Below are 16,845 nucleotides of genomic sequence, written 5' to 3'. Positions count from 1 at the left end.
TATCCCCATTGTATGGGTAAAAAGTTGACTACCTTAAGGGCAGTCATAATAACTACTATTGCATCTATCTCATAAAACCTCAAAACCAACCAGCCTATCCCAACTACCATGAATTAGCTAGGTAGGCAACAGATACACTATAAAATGCTTTACCTAAAAGGTCATTGAAATATCATAAACCACCTGATGTGGTAAATCCCACTGTACCAATGAGGGAAGGACAAATGGGAGCTAGGATTGGGAACCAGATCATTTGATTCCAGCGCCCATTCTTCTAACCACACTACTCTCCCAGTCGTTATATTTCCATTAATTTCAACTGAGGAAACAACTCAGAGGTCAAATGAATTGTTTGAAATCCCAGATAGGAAAAAGGCAGAGCTGGGACTGGAACCCTAGCTCGGTGCCCTGGAATCATCAGCTAATTCAGTAGAGGAAGCCACTGGGCAAGAGAGCAAAAGTGTGGGGGTCCCCCTCCCCAATTAATATAAAGAAGACAGAGTTGGGGACAGACCCTACTTCTACTTCTTGCCCCTCCCCTGAAAGACGTTTGGCCTACCCCCAAAGTCTTAGTGAGTCAGGCCCAGAGGGATGGGTGTGGTGCTGCCCCGAGTTTCCTTCCTTTGCCTGAGGCTGTGCCAGAGGAGTAGGCTGCTGGAAGGGGAGAAGGAGCCTCTACCCAGAGAGCAGCCCAGAGTCCAATGACTACAGTGGGGCTTGAGGCTGGTATTGCCAAGCCCTGGGGTTAGTCCGCCCTTAGCTCCTGGTGTCATTAGGTGGGGGCCCAATAAAGAGTTTATTAATCCAAGAGGGTTTGCTCCCTTGGTGAGTTGTAAGACCCTGAAGAAAATCCACTTCAGCAAGCTTCCATTTCCATCTCCAGGTGTGAGGAAATAAGATCAGAGTTGAGAACAATTCATGACTAATAAATACCTTAAACTTGCACAGCACACTTTTACAGTTTATAATACACTTTCACCAAGCTCAGCTCATTTGATCCTCAACAGTCAAGAGGTGATAAAGTGGCTATTACTAATTCCTATGGACTATATATATAGATTAAGAAAACTAAGTGACACGCACAGGTTACCCTGCCTTCAAGCGACAGAGCTGAGACAAGAGCCCTGCCGCCCTTGGGAGCCTTGTGATGTGCTCTAGGAGGAGGATGGCTCCCCAAAGACAAGCCTTCTGGTAAAGAGGGTAGAGTCGGGGACACTGGGGGCCCGCTAGGGGGCGCTAAGGTTACATTGACAGTTTCCGGGAGTTAGGACCCAGCAGAAGCCTGACAGCCGACTGGGAAAAAGGCTATTCGATTTGCTCGGCCGGCGTACTCCTCCTTCCCACCCACCTGCCTGTCTTTGCACAGCGTAGCCAATTGGTTACCTCCACATCCTTACACGTCATCATTCCACGTCCGCGTATCGCCTAGGCCATCCCGTCGCGCTCCGGGTCGCAGTTGTCCTCGGAGTTGCCTGATCGGAAAGTTTCGAGGGCGAGGCGTTGTCCTTGATTCATCTGGCTCCCCTGGCCATGAGGGACGAGACCAAGGCCCCAGGGTGGGTCTCCTTTCCTTGGAAGCGGGTTCTGGGTTTTGAGGAGTTTTCCCCTCGGTGCTCCTGAGCTGGCAGTTCCAGCGGTGGCTGCTGGGGCCCTCCTCAGCGGCGGTCTCATGCAGCTCCTATGAGGCCCCTGTCGCCGGTCGGCGATGTCCGGCTGGACTTGTCACCGCCGCCGCTGCCGGCTGTGAGCGGGTCTCCGGTTGGGTCCTCCGGGCGTCTCATGGCCGCTAGCAGCTCCCTGGTGCCTGACCGGCTGCGTCTGCCGCTCTGCTTCCTCGGTGTCTTTGTCTGCTATTTCTACTATGGGATCCTGCAGGAAAAGATGTGAGCGGATCCCCGGGGTGGGAACGCAGACCCGCGCCACCACTCACCACCCGCGCTCCGCCCGCTCAGTCCTGCCGTGTCTCCCCAGCCTGTGGTCAGGTTCAGGTTCGCGGTCCTCTCGCCCCTAGCCCCAGTGTTGCCTTTGGCCACTTCTGCTCTCGCAGCATCCTGACCCCTTTGCTGCTAAACCTCCCAAGGGTTATACAAAACGCGAAAGTTGGTTCCTAGATTCTCGGGAGGTGGTTATTTTTCTTCCCTTAATTGATGTTTTTCCTGTTGGTTCTAAAGGAATGGGTTTTACAGACTTAAGTTTCCATGACCTGTGCTGGGCTGTCCTTGGAACTCCTATATTCTTGCAGGTTGCTGATTACTTCGCCCTCGGCCCTGCCCTGGTGTACGTTGTTTCACCAGTTTTTCACGTTTCCTTCAGCACCATCCTGTACGGATATGTGTGTACACACACAGAGTTTGTTTCATTCGGCTCTCTGATTAGCAGCCTGGAGTATCTAGTTTCTAGCTCCAATAAAATTGGCTCCTGTTGTAAGTGTGCCCGGTGATCCTTACCAAACTTTCCCTTAAGTCTAGAGAAGCAAAACAATTTCAAAGCGTTCAGTGGCTCTGGATTGCTAGAGGACCCTGAGGGAAGTATATTAATTGGTCTCTTTCCCATGCATTTTATTCTTAGAACAAGAGGAAAGTATGGGGAGGGAGCCAAGCAGGAGACCTTCACTTTTGCCTTAACTTTGGTCTTCATCCAATGTGTGGTCAATGCTGTGTTTGCCAAGATCTGTGAGTACTTAGATAATAATCTGTTTTGTGTCCCCTTCCCTATGTATCCATTAGGTCTAACTCTCAAGACCCTCAGCCCCTTTAGTGCTAACAACAGCCTCTCTATTAAACTTATAAAATTAGTGGCTTTGGAAAAAGGTGGAATTCTGTTTCCTTAAACTAAATCAGTTTCTCAGTCAGAAATGTGCAGAGAATGGATCTGTATTCCGGATCCCCATGAGAATATGTAAAATTTTTTTCTTTGTCTTTTTGGTTTTCCTTTTTGTGTCAGCTCTCTTTGTTCCCCAGGGGCTAGCAGCAGGGCTGACTAGTCCCTTGATCTGAATGAACATCCACCCCCCCACCCCCCACCACTGCCCTGCATGAGGTCTTGTGTTAGGTTTAGATGGGGTTGGAGAGTTGGAGAATCTTCAGAGATTTCCCAGTCTAAGAGGACAGAAATAGTTCTGTCTAAGTACTTCTCATCTTATTTGACAGATAAATTCCTTTCATGTGCCTTTGACTTTTGCTCAGTGGTCCATCCTAGGCCCACCAACTTTCTATGTTTCTTTCTTTTGTCTTCTCCCAGTGATCCAGTTTTTTGACACTGCCAGAGTGGATCGTACTCAGAGCTGGCTCTATGCTGCGTGTTCTGTCTCCTATCTGGGTGCTATGGTCTCCAGCAACTCAGCACTACAGTTTGTCAACTACCCAACTCAGGTGAAACCTCAGGGTGGGATGAGGGTTGGCTCAGAAGTTCAAAAGGATGAAAGATTCTTCCCTCAGGTCTGTGACTTAAATAAAAGGAGAATGTGTCTGGGAAATTAAGAGTGTGAAGAGCCACAGATCTGACATTTAGTGATGGTGGGTGGGCCGTGACAGAGCCGTTTTCTGAGGCTACAGCCTCTGGTGCAGGCCCCATGCTAACTTACTCATCTTATGTAGCACCTAGTTCAGTACCTGGCATGTCAAAGATGCTTAGAAATTATTTTTGCTCAATTTAATTTCAGGTCCTTGGTAAATCCTGCAAGCCCATCCCAGGTAAGCAGAAGAAGATGGTCGCCTCAGTCCATCCTCAGTCTTCGTGGAGTGAGCTTGAGCCTCCTCTGCTAGGGCTGTATTCCTCTGAGCTTTGTCATCTCACCATTGCTATCTGTAGGGACTTCCCTGCATCCCTTCCTCCTGCCCATCCTGTCATCTGCATCACTTCCTGTTGTGTTGGGTGTTCATTAGCTGGTAATCCTCACTGTGAGCTAGAAGCTGACCTCATCTGCTTCACATGGTCAGTCATTTCGGTGGCCTACATTGTCATTAGCTACCCTAAATCCCGTTTGATCATCAGTTTCCTTATTCTCAATTTCTCACTCTTCCCTACTGCCCCACCTTTGCCAGGTTCCTTCCTGGAGCCTTTGTTCTCTACATTTCTCTGCTTTATAATCTTCATTCAGTCTTGTTGCACAGTCATCTCCACGTAGGTGCTAGTCTTGCTCTCTCCTCTTTTTGTCCTCTGCCAGCTCTCCTTCTCAGACATTCGTTTTTCCCCACGAGTCTTTGGCTCCTAGGAGATTATTGGTCTCAACAGTGCCTATGGGTGCCTGAATTTTCCACCCTGTTTCTTCCCTGTAGTCATGCTCCTTGGAGTGACCCTCTTGAAGAAGAAGTACCCAATGGCCAAGTACCTGTGTGTGTTGCTAATTGTGGCTGGAGTGGCCCTTTTCATGTACAAACCCAAAAAAGTAGTCGGGATAGAAGAACACACAATTGGCTATGGAGAGCTGCTCCTGGTATGTAATCTTGTTGGGAAAGGAAGCCTTTTCCAGTAATCTTCATAGGAATATCCACCCCCGGCACATACAGAAGGCCAGTTATGTTTTGAGAGAGATAAGTGATGTTTCTTGCCCCCCATTTCTGGACTTTGTCTCTTGCTGCAGGGTCCTTGGCTCTGCTGAGGCTGTAGTGGGGAGCCTAGAATATTTCACAACAGTTCAGTTCTCCTTCTGGAGAAGAGATAACTCTGAGGCCCGTGTCTAAATGCTGCTGTGAGGTCCCTGAGACCTGACAGTAAAGAGGAAAGGAGTAATATGTCTCTCACTGTGGCTTTCCAAGAAACCTGGAAGCCAGAGTTTAAAATAATACTAAATAGCCAGTTAAGCCAACCATGTTCTTTTCCCCATGGGGCCCAGTGTGCAGTGGCTGCAAACAGCAGCCTCCTTGGTAGCCTGTTGCCTGTACAGATTGCCCTAAGGGACCTTGGAGATAACTGGCCAGTGGACATTCATGACTGGCATGCTGTCCCCAGTCTAGGCTCCAGACAGGTATGCGTGGTGCCTTTGGAAAGCCTAGGGCGCAGTGGCCAGAGCCCACTTTGGCCAAGTTATAAGGTCTATTCACACCAAGCTGCAGAACAAGGGGCATATGATTGAGGCCCTCCACAGGGCCAAGTTCAGTTCCTGGCCACCAGAAGATCCACATCGCCAAGAAGTAGGGATTTACTAAGTTTCATGCAGATGAATTTGAAACCATGGTGGCAGAAAAGCGGCTCATCCCAGATGGCTGTAGGGTCAAATACATCCCTAATCGTGGTCCTCTGGACAAATGGCGGGCCCTGCACTCATGAGGGTGCTGTCCCTTCCTTCCTCCTGCCCACCAATAAATCCTACTTTCCTGTCAAAAAATAATAATACTATAGTAGCTATTGCTGACTAGGTATTAGGTACTGTTCCAAGTGTTCTGCATGAAAACTAGTTAATTTTTACAATAACTTCATAACTTAGTATTAATCTCCATTTTACAGATGAAGAAAATGAGGCAAAGAAAAGTTAAATCGTTTGCCCATGGCCATATGGCTGTTAATTGGCAGGATTAGTGGCTAACATGGGCTTCCCAGATGGCGCTAGGGGTAAAGAACCCGCCTGCCAATGCAAGTTAGACCTAATAGACACAGGTTCAATCCCTGGGTTGAAAAGATCCCCTGGAGTAGGAAATGGCAACCCACTCCAGTATTCTTGCCTGGGAAATCCCATGGACAGAGGAGCCTGGCAGGCTACAGTCCATGGGGTCCCAAGGAGTTGGACATGACTGAACAAATTTTGTCCAATATTGCCCTGGATTCTAATCTGGCAATATGACCACAGAATCCACAGAATTGGAGCACTGGACTCCCAAGCCAGGAGGCTAACATGCTGGGATTAGATTTCCTCTCTCCACCTTTAGTGGAAGAATGTGTATGGCTCACCACGGCCTATTCTAGGCCCCTGCATGCCAAGCTTCATGGCATTGCGTTGAGAAGTGTTAGGCTTCCTGCCCTGCTCTGATCACATTACATCTGTGTGGCTCAGATCACCTGTCCTTCCGGTGCTGGGGGCAGCAGGGAGCTCACGAGGTTTCTTGCCCTCTGCTTGTGGGCAGATGGCAGCGTTTTGTTCTGAGGACTCTGTCTTAAGGCAGTGGCTTTCTGAGGGATCTCAGAAAAGTGAGAGATCTGTTTCCTGAGTTAGGGAGGGCCCCAGTGGCCTGACTGCAGGCTGTACTCTTTCTTTCCCAGCTCTTGTCTCTAACCCTGGATGGACTGACTGGTGTTTCCCAGGACCACATGCGAGCTCACTACCAAACAGGCTCCAACCACATGATGCTGAACATCAACCTTTGGTCGACACTGCTGCTGGGAGCTGGTAAGGAGTGGTTCTGCTTTTCTTTCCATGTATCAGCAGAGGGCAGACTGCCTTCATCCACTTAATCTCTAGCTCTGGTGCCAGCTGTGCTCTTTGCCTAGGCCAGAGGTCAGCCTCAGTTCTCAGATGCCTTATTGTCCAAGCCCTTGAGAAGCCGTCTTAGAGAAACTTGCACCAGTCAGCTCTGCTTGCTGCTTGTACTGGCACAATCAGGAATAGATCTCTGTCAGGTATCATGGGAAGACGCACAGTAGTAAAATGCAGGGGTGCCCTGGGGACTCACCCTTCTCTGAGGTAGATGAGACATTAGTCTGTGGTAAATAATGAAGATTGTTCAAACATGGATGTGTTTGCTTTTAAATCAGTGCTTTCTAACTTTTTTTCCAAATGTGGCCACACACAGGGAGTATTTTTCATACAATATGCTAGGGTTAACAGAGGAGGCTGCTGATGGCTGGAACTGACCAGTGCTTGGGGCTGCCTTGAGCTAGGGATGTATGGATCAGTATCTTCACAGCATCTGAGGTTTGCTTCTTCCCGTCACTTTGACAGAAGTAACTCATTAACTTCTAAGTATTTCTCAGAAGAGTCTTTAGTTAGTTTCTCTATTCAGAAAAATAGGAGATGCTTGATGGGACAACACAAACTCACACTATACGTTTTCCCTTGCCCTACCCTCCGTCAGAGTGCTCTTGCAGGCCTCTGCAGGTTTATGCTTGAGTATGGGCACACAGGATGCACCATTCATCTTTGGATGTATTTTTCTAGGAATCCTGTTCACTGGGGAGCTCTGGGAGTTCTTGAGCTTTGCCGAAAGGTACCCTACCATCGTCTATAACATCCTCCTCTTTGGCCTGACTAGTGCCTTGGGCCAGGTGAGTGCCTTGGTGGGTGATGGCTTGGCTTCCCCAAGAGAGACTGGCCTGGCTGGGAGAAGAGGGTGGCAAGATCAGCTGTGATGTCCTGTTACAGACTTTCCTTGGTAGATACCCAGGAACCAGCCTAACTTTGTCTTTCTCTAGAGCTTCATCTTCATGACAGTTGTGTATTTTGGTCCCCTGACCTGCTCCATCATCACCACAACTCGAAAGTTCTTCACCATTTTGGCCTCTGTGATCCTCTTCGCCAACCCCATCAGCCCCATGCAGTGGGTGGGCACCGTGCTGGTGTTCTTGGGTAAGTTACATCCAGAGCGTGCGGCTCTGGGCCATACAAAGGGACTTTATTTTTTTTCCCTTAATACTTACTTGTATATTTTTGAAATGTGTTATTTTAGAGCAGACTTTTTCAAAAAAGAAGAGGAAGCATTACCCGTAATCCCGCCTTCCTAAGGAACATTTCATTTGAATGATTTCTTTCCAATGATTCTTTTTTCCCCAGACACTGAACAGGGTAAAATTATTATACTTATTCCCTACTAATTGGCACTGCTGTGGATGAGCTGAGTCAAACTAGAAGTGTGACTCTTAAATTTCATTCAGTCTTGCTGTTATTTTTTTTTTTGGCTGTACCATGGAGCACACAGGATCTTAGTTCCCCCACCAGGGATCGAACCAGTGCTCCCTATAGTGGAACCAAGGAGTCTTAACCACTGGACTGCCCAGAAAATCCCTGCTGTATTTTATATACACATGTAATTTATCAGTATCTTGGTGATGTTTTTCATTTGATACTAGTCTCTTTGAGGTTTTATAAAACTAATGTTTGAAAATTATAGTTTTATTTAAAGCACCAATTTTGGAGACCAAGGCACACCCCACTTCCCATCCCCAGATAATTTGTAGACTTCATTTCTCCCCATAAAGTTAAGCCCATGTTCTCTGTTTCCATAGGTCTTGGTCTTGATGCCAAGTTTGGGAAGGGAGCCAAGAAGACATCCCACTAGGAAGAGAGAGACTACCTCCACTCCAAGAATATTTAAGTTATTTTCTCCAACAGTGACATCTCTTGGGAAAATGGACACAATAGAGATAAAGGACTAGGTTTCAGTCTGGGTATTTTTTGTTTTTGTTGTTGTGTTGTTGTTTTTTAAAGAAGCAAAATCACATATTCTAAAAAAAGCATTTGGACTTTAACAAGAAAGAGTTGGCTATTTCTGTTCTTGACCAGGAGCACAGCCTCGCACAAAAAAAGAGAGAAAGAGAAGAGGCAGAGCTTGGTGTTCATGACCCAAGCTGCTCCCACGTGGGTGTGGTTAACTTGGCTGGGTGGCTGGTTCCCCCCAAAACTGTTGCGCTTATGGCTTCTATTCCCACAGGCGAAGGTTTAAATATGCTAGAACAGGTAGCTGTCTATGAGAACTAGAGAATGTAAAAAGCACTTTATCTCTTAAAGCTCTGGTGGGCAAATATTTCTTAAAAAACTGCAGATATATTCTCTCCTCAAGAAACTTCTTTTGAGGTTGAGATAAACTGAGCCCAGAGCCTCAGAGTCTGCTGCGTTTTGACATTTCCCCATTCCCTCCCCTTCAACCAAAGCTCAACCAAAATGAGAGCGGAGACCCAGTGTGCATGTCATGAACAGCTTTGGAAGGTCTGCTTCCCTCCCTCTACCTCCATGTCTGTTCTCAGTCCTCTCGGTCCCCTCCTGGGGAGGCTAGATTAATCCTCCCTTGTCCTCTTCAGCTGCTAAGCCTTGCAGGCCTCTGCCATCCTGGCGGTGCCCTGGTATTCCCATGCCAGCTCCTGCCTGTTGAAAGGGATGCTGGCGGAAGGCACAGTGGCTGAGTCCTGGCACAGAGCCGCTGTTGAGTTTTCTGGGTGGCAGTGGGGGGAGAAGGCGGAGCGTGGAGCAGAGCCACCTGCCCACTGCTGCCTTCGGAGTTGGAAATCGCTATCCTCCGTGGACCAAACTTTACACATGAAAGTGCATTTCCACCAGCTGCAACTTTCACTCCATCTGTTCAGCAGCCCCAGCCCCTTGGCTCTCCAGATGGGCGCCCAGCCTCCTTCCTGTGCTGCTGCCTTCCCACCCCCTGCACCCAGCCTTTCAAGCCTGGCTCACTTGCACTCGTCTCACTCTCTTGGGGCCCTGGGTGTCACTGCAGCTCTGTCCTGAAAGGCCCCCTCTCATTTTGAACTCCTCCTTGAGAAGAGAGATTTTAAATGCATCTGGCTGAACTTCCTTCTTTTCTCCACCCCTTTCTTTTCTCTGTGTTTCTCATCCTGAAAGTTGCATCAATTATCTCCTTACCTACTGGACTGATAGTTCTTCTAAACTCTCTTCTGTGGATTAGTTAGGCAGTGAGAGCATGTTACCAGGGCCAGGGGCCTATTTAGCAGTCCTTACCTGGGCCTGGTGTTTTTTTATTTTGGGTTTTTAAAAAATAATTATTTGTTTATTTGGCTGTGCTGGATCTTAGCAGTGGCATGCAGGATCTTTAGTTGCAGCATGTGGGATCTAGTTCCCTGACCAGGAATCAAACCCAGGCCCTCTGCGTTGGGAGCATGGAGTCTTAGCCATTGAACCACCAGGGAAGTCTCTGGGCCTGGTGTTTTAACAAGAGACATTTTCCCAATTATCAGGCCAGTCCCCTCCACCTCTGCCCCCTGCCTTACCCAACCAGGGGTCTCAGGCACACCTCATACTAGTTACCAAGAGCAAGAAGGATTTCCACCAGCTCAGCATGGCTCTCACCTGATACTAGAGCAAGGCTGTCCTATCCTCGGTGAGCCAGGAGCCCAGTTCTGGTATATTCATTCAGTTCTTTGCCTGTTCTTCTAATCCTTCTGTATGCCACATCCTTTGGACATGCTGGGAGTTCAAAGTTGACTAGGATCAGTACTTACCCTCTAGGGTCTAACAGGGAGTCAGGTAGGTAAATCATTGCATCTCAGAAATGCAGAGCTAATAACGAAGAAAGGTGTCTGGGCAAGGTGAGGCTTGAGCTGGAGAGAGTGTGGGAAGATGAAAGGAAGTGAAAAGGGAGGTTTGGCTCTACTGCCAAGTGGGAAATAGGGTTTTAAACTGCTGGCGTCTCCCCATGCTCCTGCTTCTTTTTGTCTTACAAACTTTTAATTTTATATTGGGTTATAGCCACTCAGCCACACATGTATCCAGTTTCCCCCAAAGCCCCCTCCCATCCGGGCTGTTAGCAGAATTCCATGAGCTATACAATAACATTAGTAGAGTTCCATGTTCTCTACAATAGGCCGTTGTTGATCCATTTTAAATACAGTGCTGTGTATATGACCATATCAAACTCCCTAACTCTTTTTCCCCCATGCTCCTGCTTCTAATCAGTTCAAGTGAGAGCACAGGAGCAGGTGAGTGGCTCTGCAGTGAGGCATCATTTCAGCTCAACTGGAAGATATTTTAAAAGGTTGTGTAAGCTGCCAGCTTGTTCGGGGTGCTGTACTCACCTACAGGATCACAGGAACTGAGAGTGCCAAGCCAGACTCTCATCAGTAACACTCTGCTAGGTTATTATGGTACTGATAAACATGAAATACCAGGCAAGTTCAAACAAAAGTATTGTTGATCACTAACCCTGGGCGGCCTGATGCTTCAGGTTTCTAAACATCAAAGGACTTTCATCTGCAGTTAATTCTCAGCTCTGTGAAGAAGGGAGGGAACCAGCACACACATTTTCCCAAGCACTCTTTTTCATTTCGGGTGTACTGTGCTGCTATTTTGGTCCGCCTATCAGGCTTGCCTCTTTAGCTGTTTGTACTCAGGCTCGTGGTAGAGTGGTTTTTCCATTTCCTGTACACCTCTTAGGCTAGGGCAAGGGGAGTGACGCAAATGTGATTTGGGGGTAAAAACCATAGGGAAAACTATTCTGGAATTAATCATCATAAGGGGGAAAAATCGTAAGTTGTTTTTCAAATGACTTAAAGGGGCACTGTGGATAATCTCTAAAGTGGGTTCTTTAGCATTACGTGATGTGTTTCCTCAGCTCTGTAAACCCTTGTGAAGAGGACTAAGCAGGCATTTGCATCTTTTGGAAATGGAAAAACAAGTTAGGGAAGGGGGTAGCTTGCAGTGGGTCCCTGGGTGTGTCCCAGGGAGATTAATGAGAACTCAAGTTTCCCCCAGTTACTGTTGTATCTTGGACCCATGCCCTCGGAAGGGCAGAAGGCAACCTCCTCAGGAGACCCATTGCCTCTGCTGTCTGGTCCCACTTGGCGGTGGAACAGTTTGCACATTTTATAAGTGGTGCTGGTCACTCTCCCCAGATGTCCTGGCAGAGAATTTGTCCTGGGTCTCTGCGGGATCGTTCAGCCCTTCCCACTGAAAACACACCAGCTGTCTTTAGGAACAGCAATCTCCTATTTATTGAACTCCTCCTTCCCCAAAGCTGTTTAGTTCATGACATTTTATCCTTACAACACTCCTGGGGAGAGCTTAAGCCAGAAACAAGTCTCCCCATATCCAGACTAGAGAGCCCCAAATCCACTGAAGTGCATCAGCTGAAGGTCACATGACTCCATGGGAGGACAGGGCCCAAGTGAGCTTCCACTTAGCACATGTCAGAGGTCAATGAGCTAAATCAGTGGTTCCCAGCTTTTGGATTTCCTGATCCTATAGGATTTTCAAATAATTGGGGAGGGGAGGGTTGTTGATAATAGGTATACTGTTTTTTTATATTTTCAAGTAAGGACTTAAATTTTAATGTCATGGTTTACAAAATTTTAGGAAAAGCTATCCACCTCAGAATAAAGAATGTTTCAGAAATGATAGTTGAAATCATACCACTATATAGGTAATAAGAAAAATTGATTAATTTCAGCAAATGGTCAACATAAAACATCCTATGGCAATACATTGTAGGTGTATCATTCTGACTGTTGGCTTGAGACACCGTGGTCTGTCTGGGGCTTGTATTCCATAATGCAGCCTACTGGAACTGAATGTCACAGAAGCATGCTGACAAAGATGGAAGCAACCTGCAATGAGGTTTTACATCATCTAGAACATTCTGAGAGAGTCTAAAAACAACATCCTCCCGACCTGACCTGAGCCCCTTCTGCCTCCTCTGCACAGGGCCAGGAAGAGAGCAGGCCATGGGGGCCAGAAGCCTTTCCACAAGGGCTGTGGGAGGGAGACTGACTTGGCACCTCGGCTCCAAGCTCTGCTGCTCCCAGGATGTTCCAGCAATGGCTTCCATCACCCAGCTCAGGAAGCTTAGGATTGATTCTTGAAGAATTTCCCCCTACTGGGGAGAGCTGAATTCCAACAGGCACAGTCCTCAGACTGGGAACCACAGGGCTGTGCCTGCCACAGCAAGAAAGCTAGAATGAAGAACAAAGAGAGTCTTGGAATGAGGAGTGGTTTCATCCAGTGCCTTCCACCTGAGTAGCAAGTTCATGAGGGCTGGTGGTTTTCTGTCCAGGTATAGCTGACTCCCTGCTATTTCTGGAGAGAAGTGGAAGAGGGAAAGAGGTTCAGACATTCTCCAAGAGGAGGGACAGAATATTACTTCTGCCTACTTGCGTGTTTTGTCATGGTATATGAGTGGCCAGAGCTAGTAAAAGCGTCATGTTTCAGCTTAAGGACTGACTAGACACCATTTCCTCCTACTTGGGACCCTGAAATTGCCACGTTCATACTGTAGCCCTAGAGAGAACGTGTCACTCTTTCAGGAAGGCTGAGAACTCTCTGAAATTTTAATGTAAATATGTGGATGTAACACAAGTGGTCACACATATGTCAAGCGAGTAGGTTAATTTTGCTGTGAAAAGGGCCCACATCTCTCTCATATTCTCGTAGGGGTCTACTGTAATCATGCTCTCATTTAATGAAAATTGATTTCTCAACTAGAGTTACTGTATAACTGGGCACCACTGCAGAATATGAGAAAGCATCATCTCCAGCTCTGTTTAGATGGAGGGGTGGGATCAAGTTTGCAGAGAAACTCAAGAAGAGTAACATACCCAGTTTATCTAGCTTTCTCTAGGCCCCTCCAATACACTTTATCTAGAATTGTGAGGTTTAGCAAATAAAAATACAAGATGCTCAGCCAAATTTGAATTTCAGACAAACAGCACATGCCTTCTTAGTATACGTATGTCCCATACAATATTTGAGACATATTTATACCAAACAATTTTGTCTTATTTATCTTAAATTGAGATTTAGCTGGTGTTCTGTGACTATCTGGAAACACAGCCTGTGGCATTAGTCATGTCACTTGTTCTCATGGGCCCCTCTTTTCCTAGAAAAGAAGACACTGAGATGCATCACCACTTGCAATTCTGTGCACAGGGCTTCCAGGTACTTTTGCTCAGAGCCAAACATTTTCTAATTTTCCTTTTGGCCAGTGTGAGATGCAATCCCAGACTTAGTCAGCAGGGGGCACCATTTTCCTAAAATAGATCCCCAGTGACATTTCTAGGGACTCAGAAAAGGGACTTGAAGTTCCTGTGGCTTCTGTCTTCCCTCTGGAGCTTCCCACTTCTCCGTACATCACCACCCTGCCAGAGTTATCTCTGTGAAACAAGAATCTGATCCTGTCACTCCACTCCTTAAATCACTTCCAAGATTCCATGATTAACTTCCTAATACACTGAAAAAAGCCCCTGGGGATCCCACTGGAGTCTTTTCCCTGCTTCATCTCCTGCTGCTTCCACCCTACCTGATCCCACACTCCTCACACTTCTGCCACCCCACCTCCATTCATCATGAGCTGTTTGCAGCTTCCCACTACGGTATTCGCTGTCATGCCTTTGTACTCACAGTCCCCTCTGGTTGGAATTCCGTTTTCCACTTGATGCTTCTAGCAACTGTATTCATTCAACACATTTTACAAGTGTGCATTGAGACTGGTCCTGTACAAGGCACTCTGCTGTGGGCTGGAGACACTGGGAGGAGGCAGCTGACTGGCGCCTTTCCCTTATACATCTCATGATCGGGGCAAGGGAAAAACAACACACAAGCAATCAAATCAACAGCGTACTCAGACTTAGCTTGAGGGGTAACTGCTTTGGGTCCTCTGATGGCTTTCATTTTAAGGGTCCCAAATTCTGCCCAATCGTGTGGATGAACATGGATGAATGAAAAGAACAAATTTAACTCGACAAGGAAGCGGATGAGGTGGGCGGATATGGTGGGTTTATATGTGGCCTATGAGAGCACTGAGAGTACATCCCACCTACAGGGGACAGTGGCTTTTCACCTCCTCTGGATTGTAGCCAGATTGGTTATTAAAAAAAAAAAAAAAGACGGCAATATTGATTTTTATGTGAACTCTGACAATTTTTAAAATTCTTTGCCTACTAAACTAAACGTGACTACAAGTCAGACTTGGCCTATGGCCACCAGTTTGCCACCTCCCTTATTGCAACACTATATCACTGTCTTACATCTGGTTAGTATTTATATGAATTTTCTCCCCGAAGACTGTGTCCTTGTTTCTTTATCCCCTAACACATAGTAACTGACACAGGGTAGGTGCCAGTGAAACATCAATAAATGTCTATTGGAAATTTTGGGAGAAAGAAGGGAGGAAGAAGGAGATAAACTAGGAATAAGTTTGTTGATGGAAATTCTTGGTCCCACTGCTTTAGGCACGGGACAGATGGAACAAGAAAACCTGAAACAATTCATTGCTGAGTGTGTGTGTGCTCATGAGTGTGAGTTCCCATGTTAGCAGGTGTGATAGCTGGAAAATATGTCTAAGAACCATCAGTTCCTTTCTCAGTGAGCTCCCAAGCCATCTTCCCCCATTCTTGGCGGATGAGGGGGAGGAGAAGAATGCAGGGCTCAGGGTAGACTCCTGGCTTCCTTCCAGGACCTGTAGTCACTGGCACAGAGATCAGAAAGAGCTTATAGAGGTTTTTGGCACAAACTGATACATCCTCGGGGGAAGGTGTCTGGCAGCTGCTGCCACCCACTGCCTGCCCGCTAGAGTGCCCACTGCATAGCAAGCAGTTGTGGGGGTCAAAGTAAAGCACTTTCTCTTCTCACTTGTCCAAAGTGAGATCATCAAAATGACCTCTCATCCTACATTGGGGGTTCAAAACTCCCAACTTAAAGAGAAGCGTGAGGATGGCCTCGACTCCCCATCGCAGCCTCCAGAGACAGAGAGGAAGCTTGACCCCTGGAGCAGCCTGCTGATTCTGCTAATGGTATGCTGTCCTTTTTATCAAGAGAGGATGCTGCCTTGTGCCCACGCAAGGGAGCATTCTTGCTGTCCCAGTGAATAAGGACATATCTCCAGAAAACAGAAATCTGAGGTTCAGAAAGTATATTTTGTCTGATTTACAGGAGAAGTAACTAGATCTATCAGGAATCAGAATTTCCATCTTGGCCCCGAAATCTCTTCTGGGATCTAAAAAACTGTAATTTTCTGAATCATGGAGGGTGGAGGGGCAGCCTGAAGTACATTGGAGCCACTCTTTAAACTGGATTATGGAAATTTTTGCCGCACGTTTCTCTCTCTGGTGAGAAGTATCTTGAAAGCCAAAGATCTATCCAGCCTCCAGTGTGCCTTTTGCACCCTACCAGAGCTTGGCCAGCCAGAAGCTTTGAAGCAAGACCTTCCAGGAAGCAATTTCTCCCACAGGCAGTGCTGACTCAGCCCAGACTCCAAGCTCTCAGGCTGGTCCCTGGCCCAGAGTAGCCAGAAGGGGCAGGGGCACCACAGGGGGCTATGACCCTGGGTTGTGTGATGCTGCCTAGAAGGGGGGATGGGGGTGCAAGACTAAATTGCACCCAAATTGAACCCTAACTTTGAACCCTAAATTACTTAAGCTTTTGCTAAGGATAAGGGGACGGAGACTCAAATAGTGGCTTGAGTCCTCTGGGTTCCAGCATCCTTTGACAAAAACTATCTTTCCTCAATTCCCAGGGGTAGGGATGATGGCAAATTTAATATCTTTAATCTGGAAGTAAGACCATTCCTTGTCTCATTTGTAATCTGCCTGGGGTCAGGGGTGACTGACCATCTCTCTGGGGCTTCCATCTGACTCTCCAACATCCCCTTTCCCCAAAGGACCCCATTTGGATTAAAGGGAAACGTGTGCTCCCTCGGTTCTCTTCACTTTCTCTGCAAACTGCCTAAGATTCCTCTCATCTCTGCCACTGCCTGCCACCCTCCCGCCACCTCCCCCTTCAGTCCTTCATGTCATTTTCCTCTCCCCATCTCCTTCCTTCTCTCTCTTTCTCACTCTCCTCCAGTTGTGACAGCGAATCTTTTCCCTGGCACAGACCCTCGGCATGCTTGCCAGCCCTGCTGGGTTACTCGTCTCATTTTTGTAGCTTCTGTCCAATTAGCTCTCTGGCAAGCTCATCGGGAGCCCTTTCCTCTGGCCACACTGCCTCCTTCCTTCCTGCTGCTAGCAATGCCATCACCTGTTATTCATTTCCATTTGGGAATGGGGGTAGAAAGTTGGTTTGAATAACCTGGGATGTGTTTGGCAATCTATTCTTTGTTCTTCGTTGAGGGCCCCAGCAGAGGTAAGAGAACTTTAAGGAAGAGAACACCCTTCCCTCGACCATTTAAGGACTCCAACATCTAGTTTTAATGAATGGGAGATCAAAAGCTTTTTAGAGTCAGCTGTCCTGAAAAACAAGGGCCCAGT

The 16,845-nt window shown here is 47.3% G+C and overlaps 1 protein-coding gene and 1 pseudogene across 2 annotated transcripts; both read left to right on the top strand.

The window, feature by feature from the left end:
* Nucleotides 1-1,428: 1,428 nt before the first annotated feature.
* SLC35B1 (solute carrier family 35 member B1) lies at nucleotides 1,429-12,723 on the top strand. Of its 2 annotated transcripts, none has more exons than XM_040245653.1 (9): nucleotides 1,429-1,556; nucleotides 2,569-2,672; nucleotides 3,241-3,371; nucleotides 3,662-3,692; nucleotides 4,278-4,435; nucleotides 6,196-6,322; nucleotides 7,091-7,197; nucleotides 7,345-7,498; nucleotides 8,155-12,723. In XM_040245653.1, the coding sequence occupies exons 1-9, from the start codon at nucleotides 1,531-1,533 to the stop codon at nucleotides 8,205-8,207; spliced, it is 891 nt and encodes a 296-aa protein (XP_040101587.1). In that variant the 5' UTR covers nucleotides 1,429-1,530; the 3' UTR covers nucleotides 8,208-12,723. The 2 variants fall into 2 exon arrangements, with proteins under 2 accessions (XP_040101587.1, XP_040101586.1); XM_040245652.1 differs by having other exon boundaries at nucleotides 1,453-1,883.
* Nucleotides 4,789-4,913, top strand: LOC120867449 (annotated as a pseudogene).
* Nucleotides 12,724-16,845: the final 4,122 nt, after the last annotated feature.

Source organism: Oryx dammah, unplaced genomic scaffold, assembly GCF_014754425.2.
Source record: "Oryx dammah isolate SB20612 unplaced genomic scaffold, SCBI_Odam_1.1 HiC_scaffold_8, whole genome shotgun sequence".
In the NCBI taxonomy this organism is placed as follows: Eukaryota; Metazoa; Chordata; class Mammalia; order Artiodactyla; family Bovidae; genus Oryx; species Oryx dammah.
This window is presented reverse-complemented; position numbering and strand designations above follow the sequence as displayed.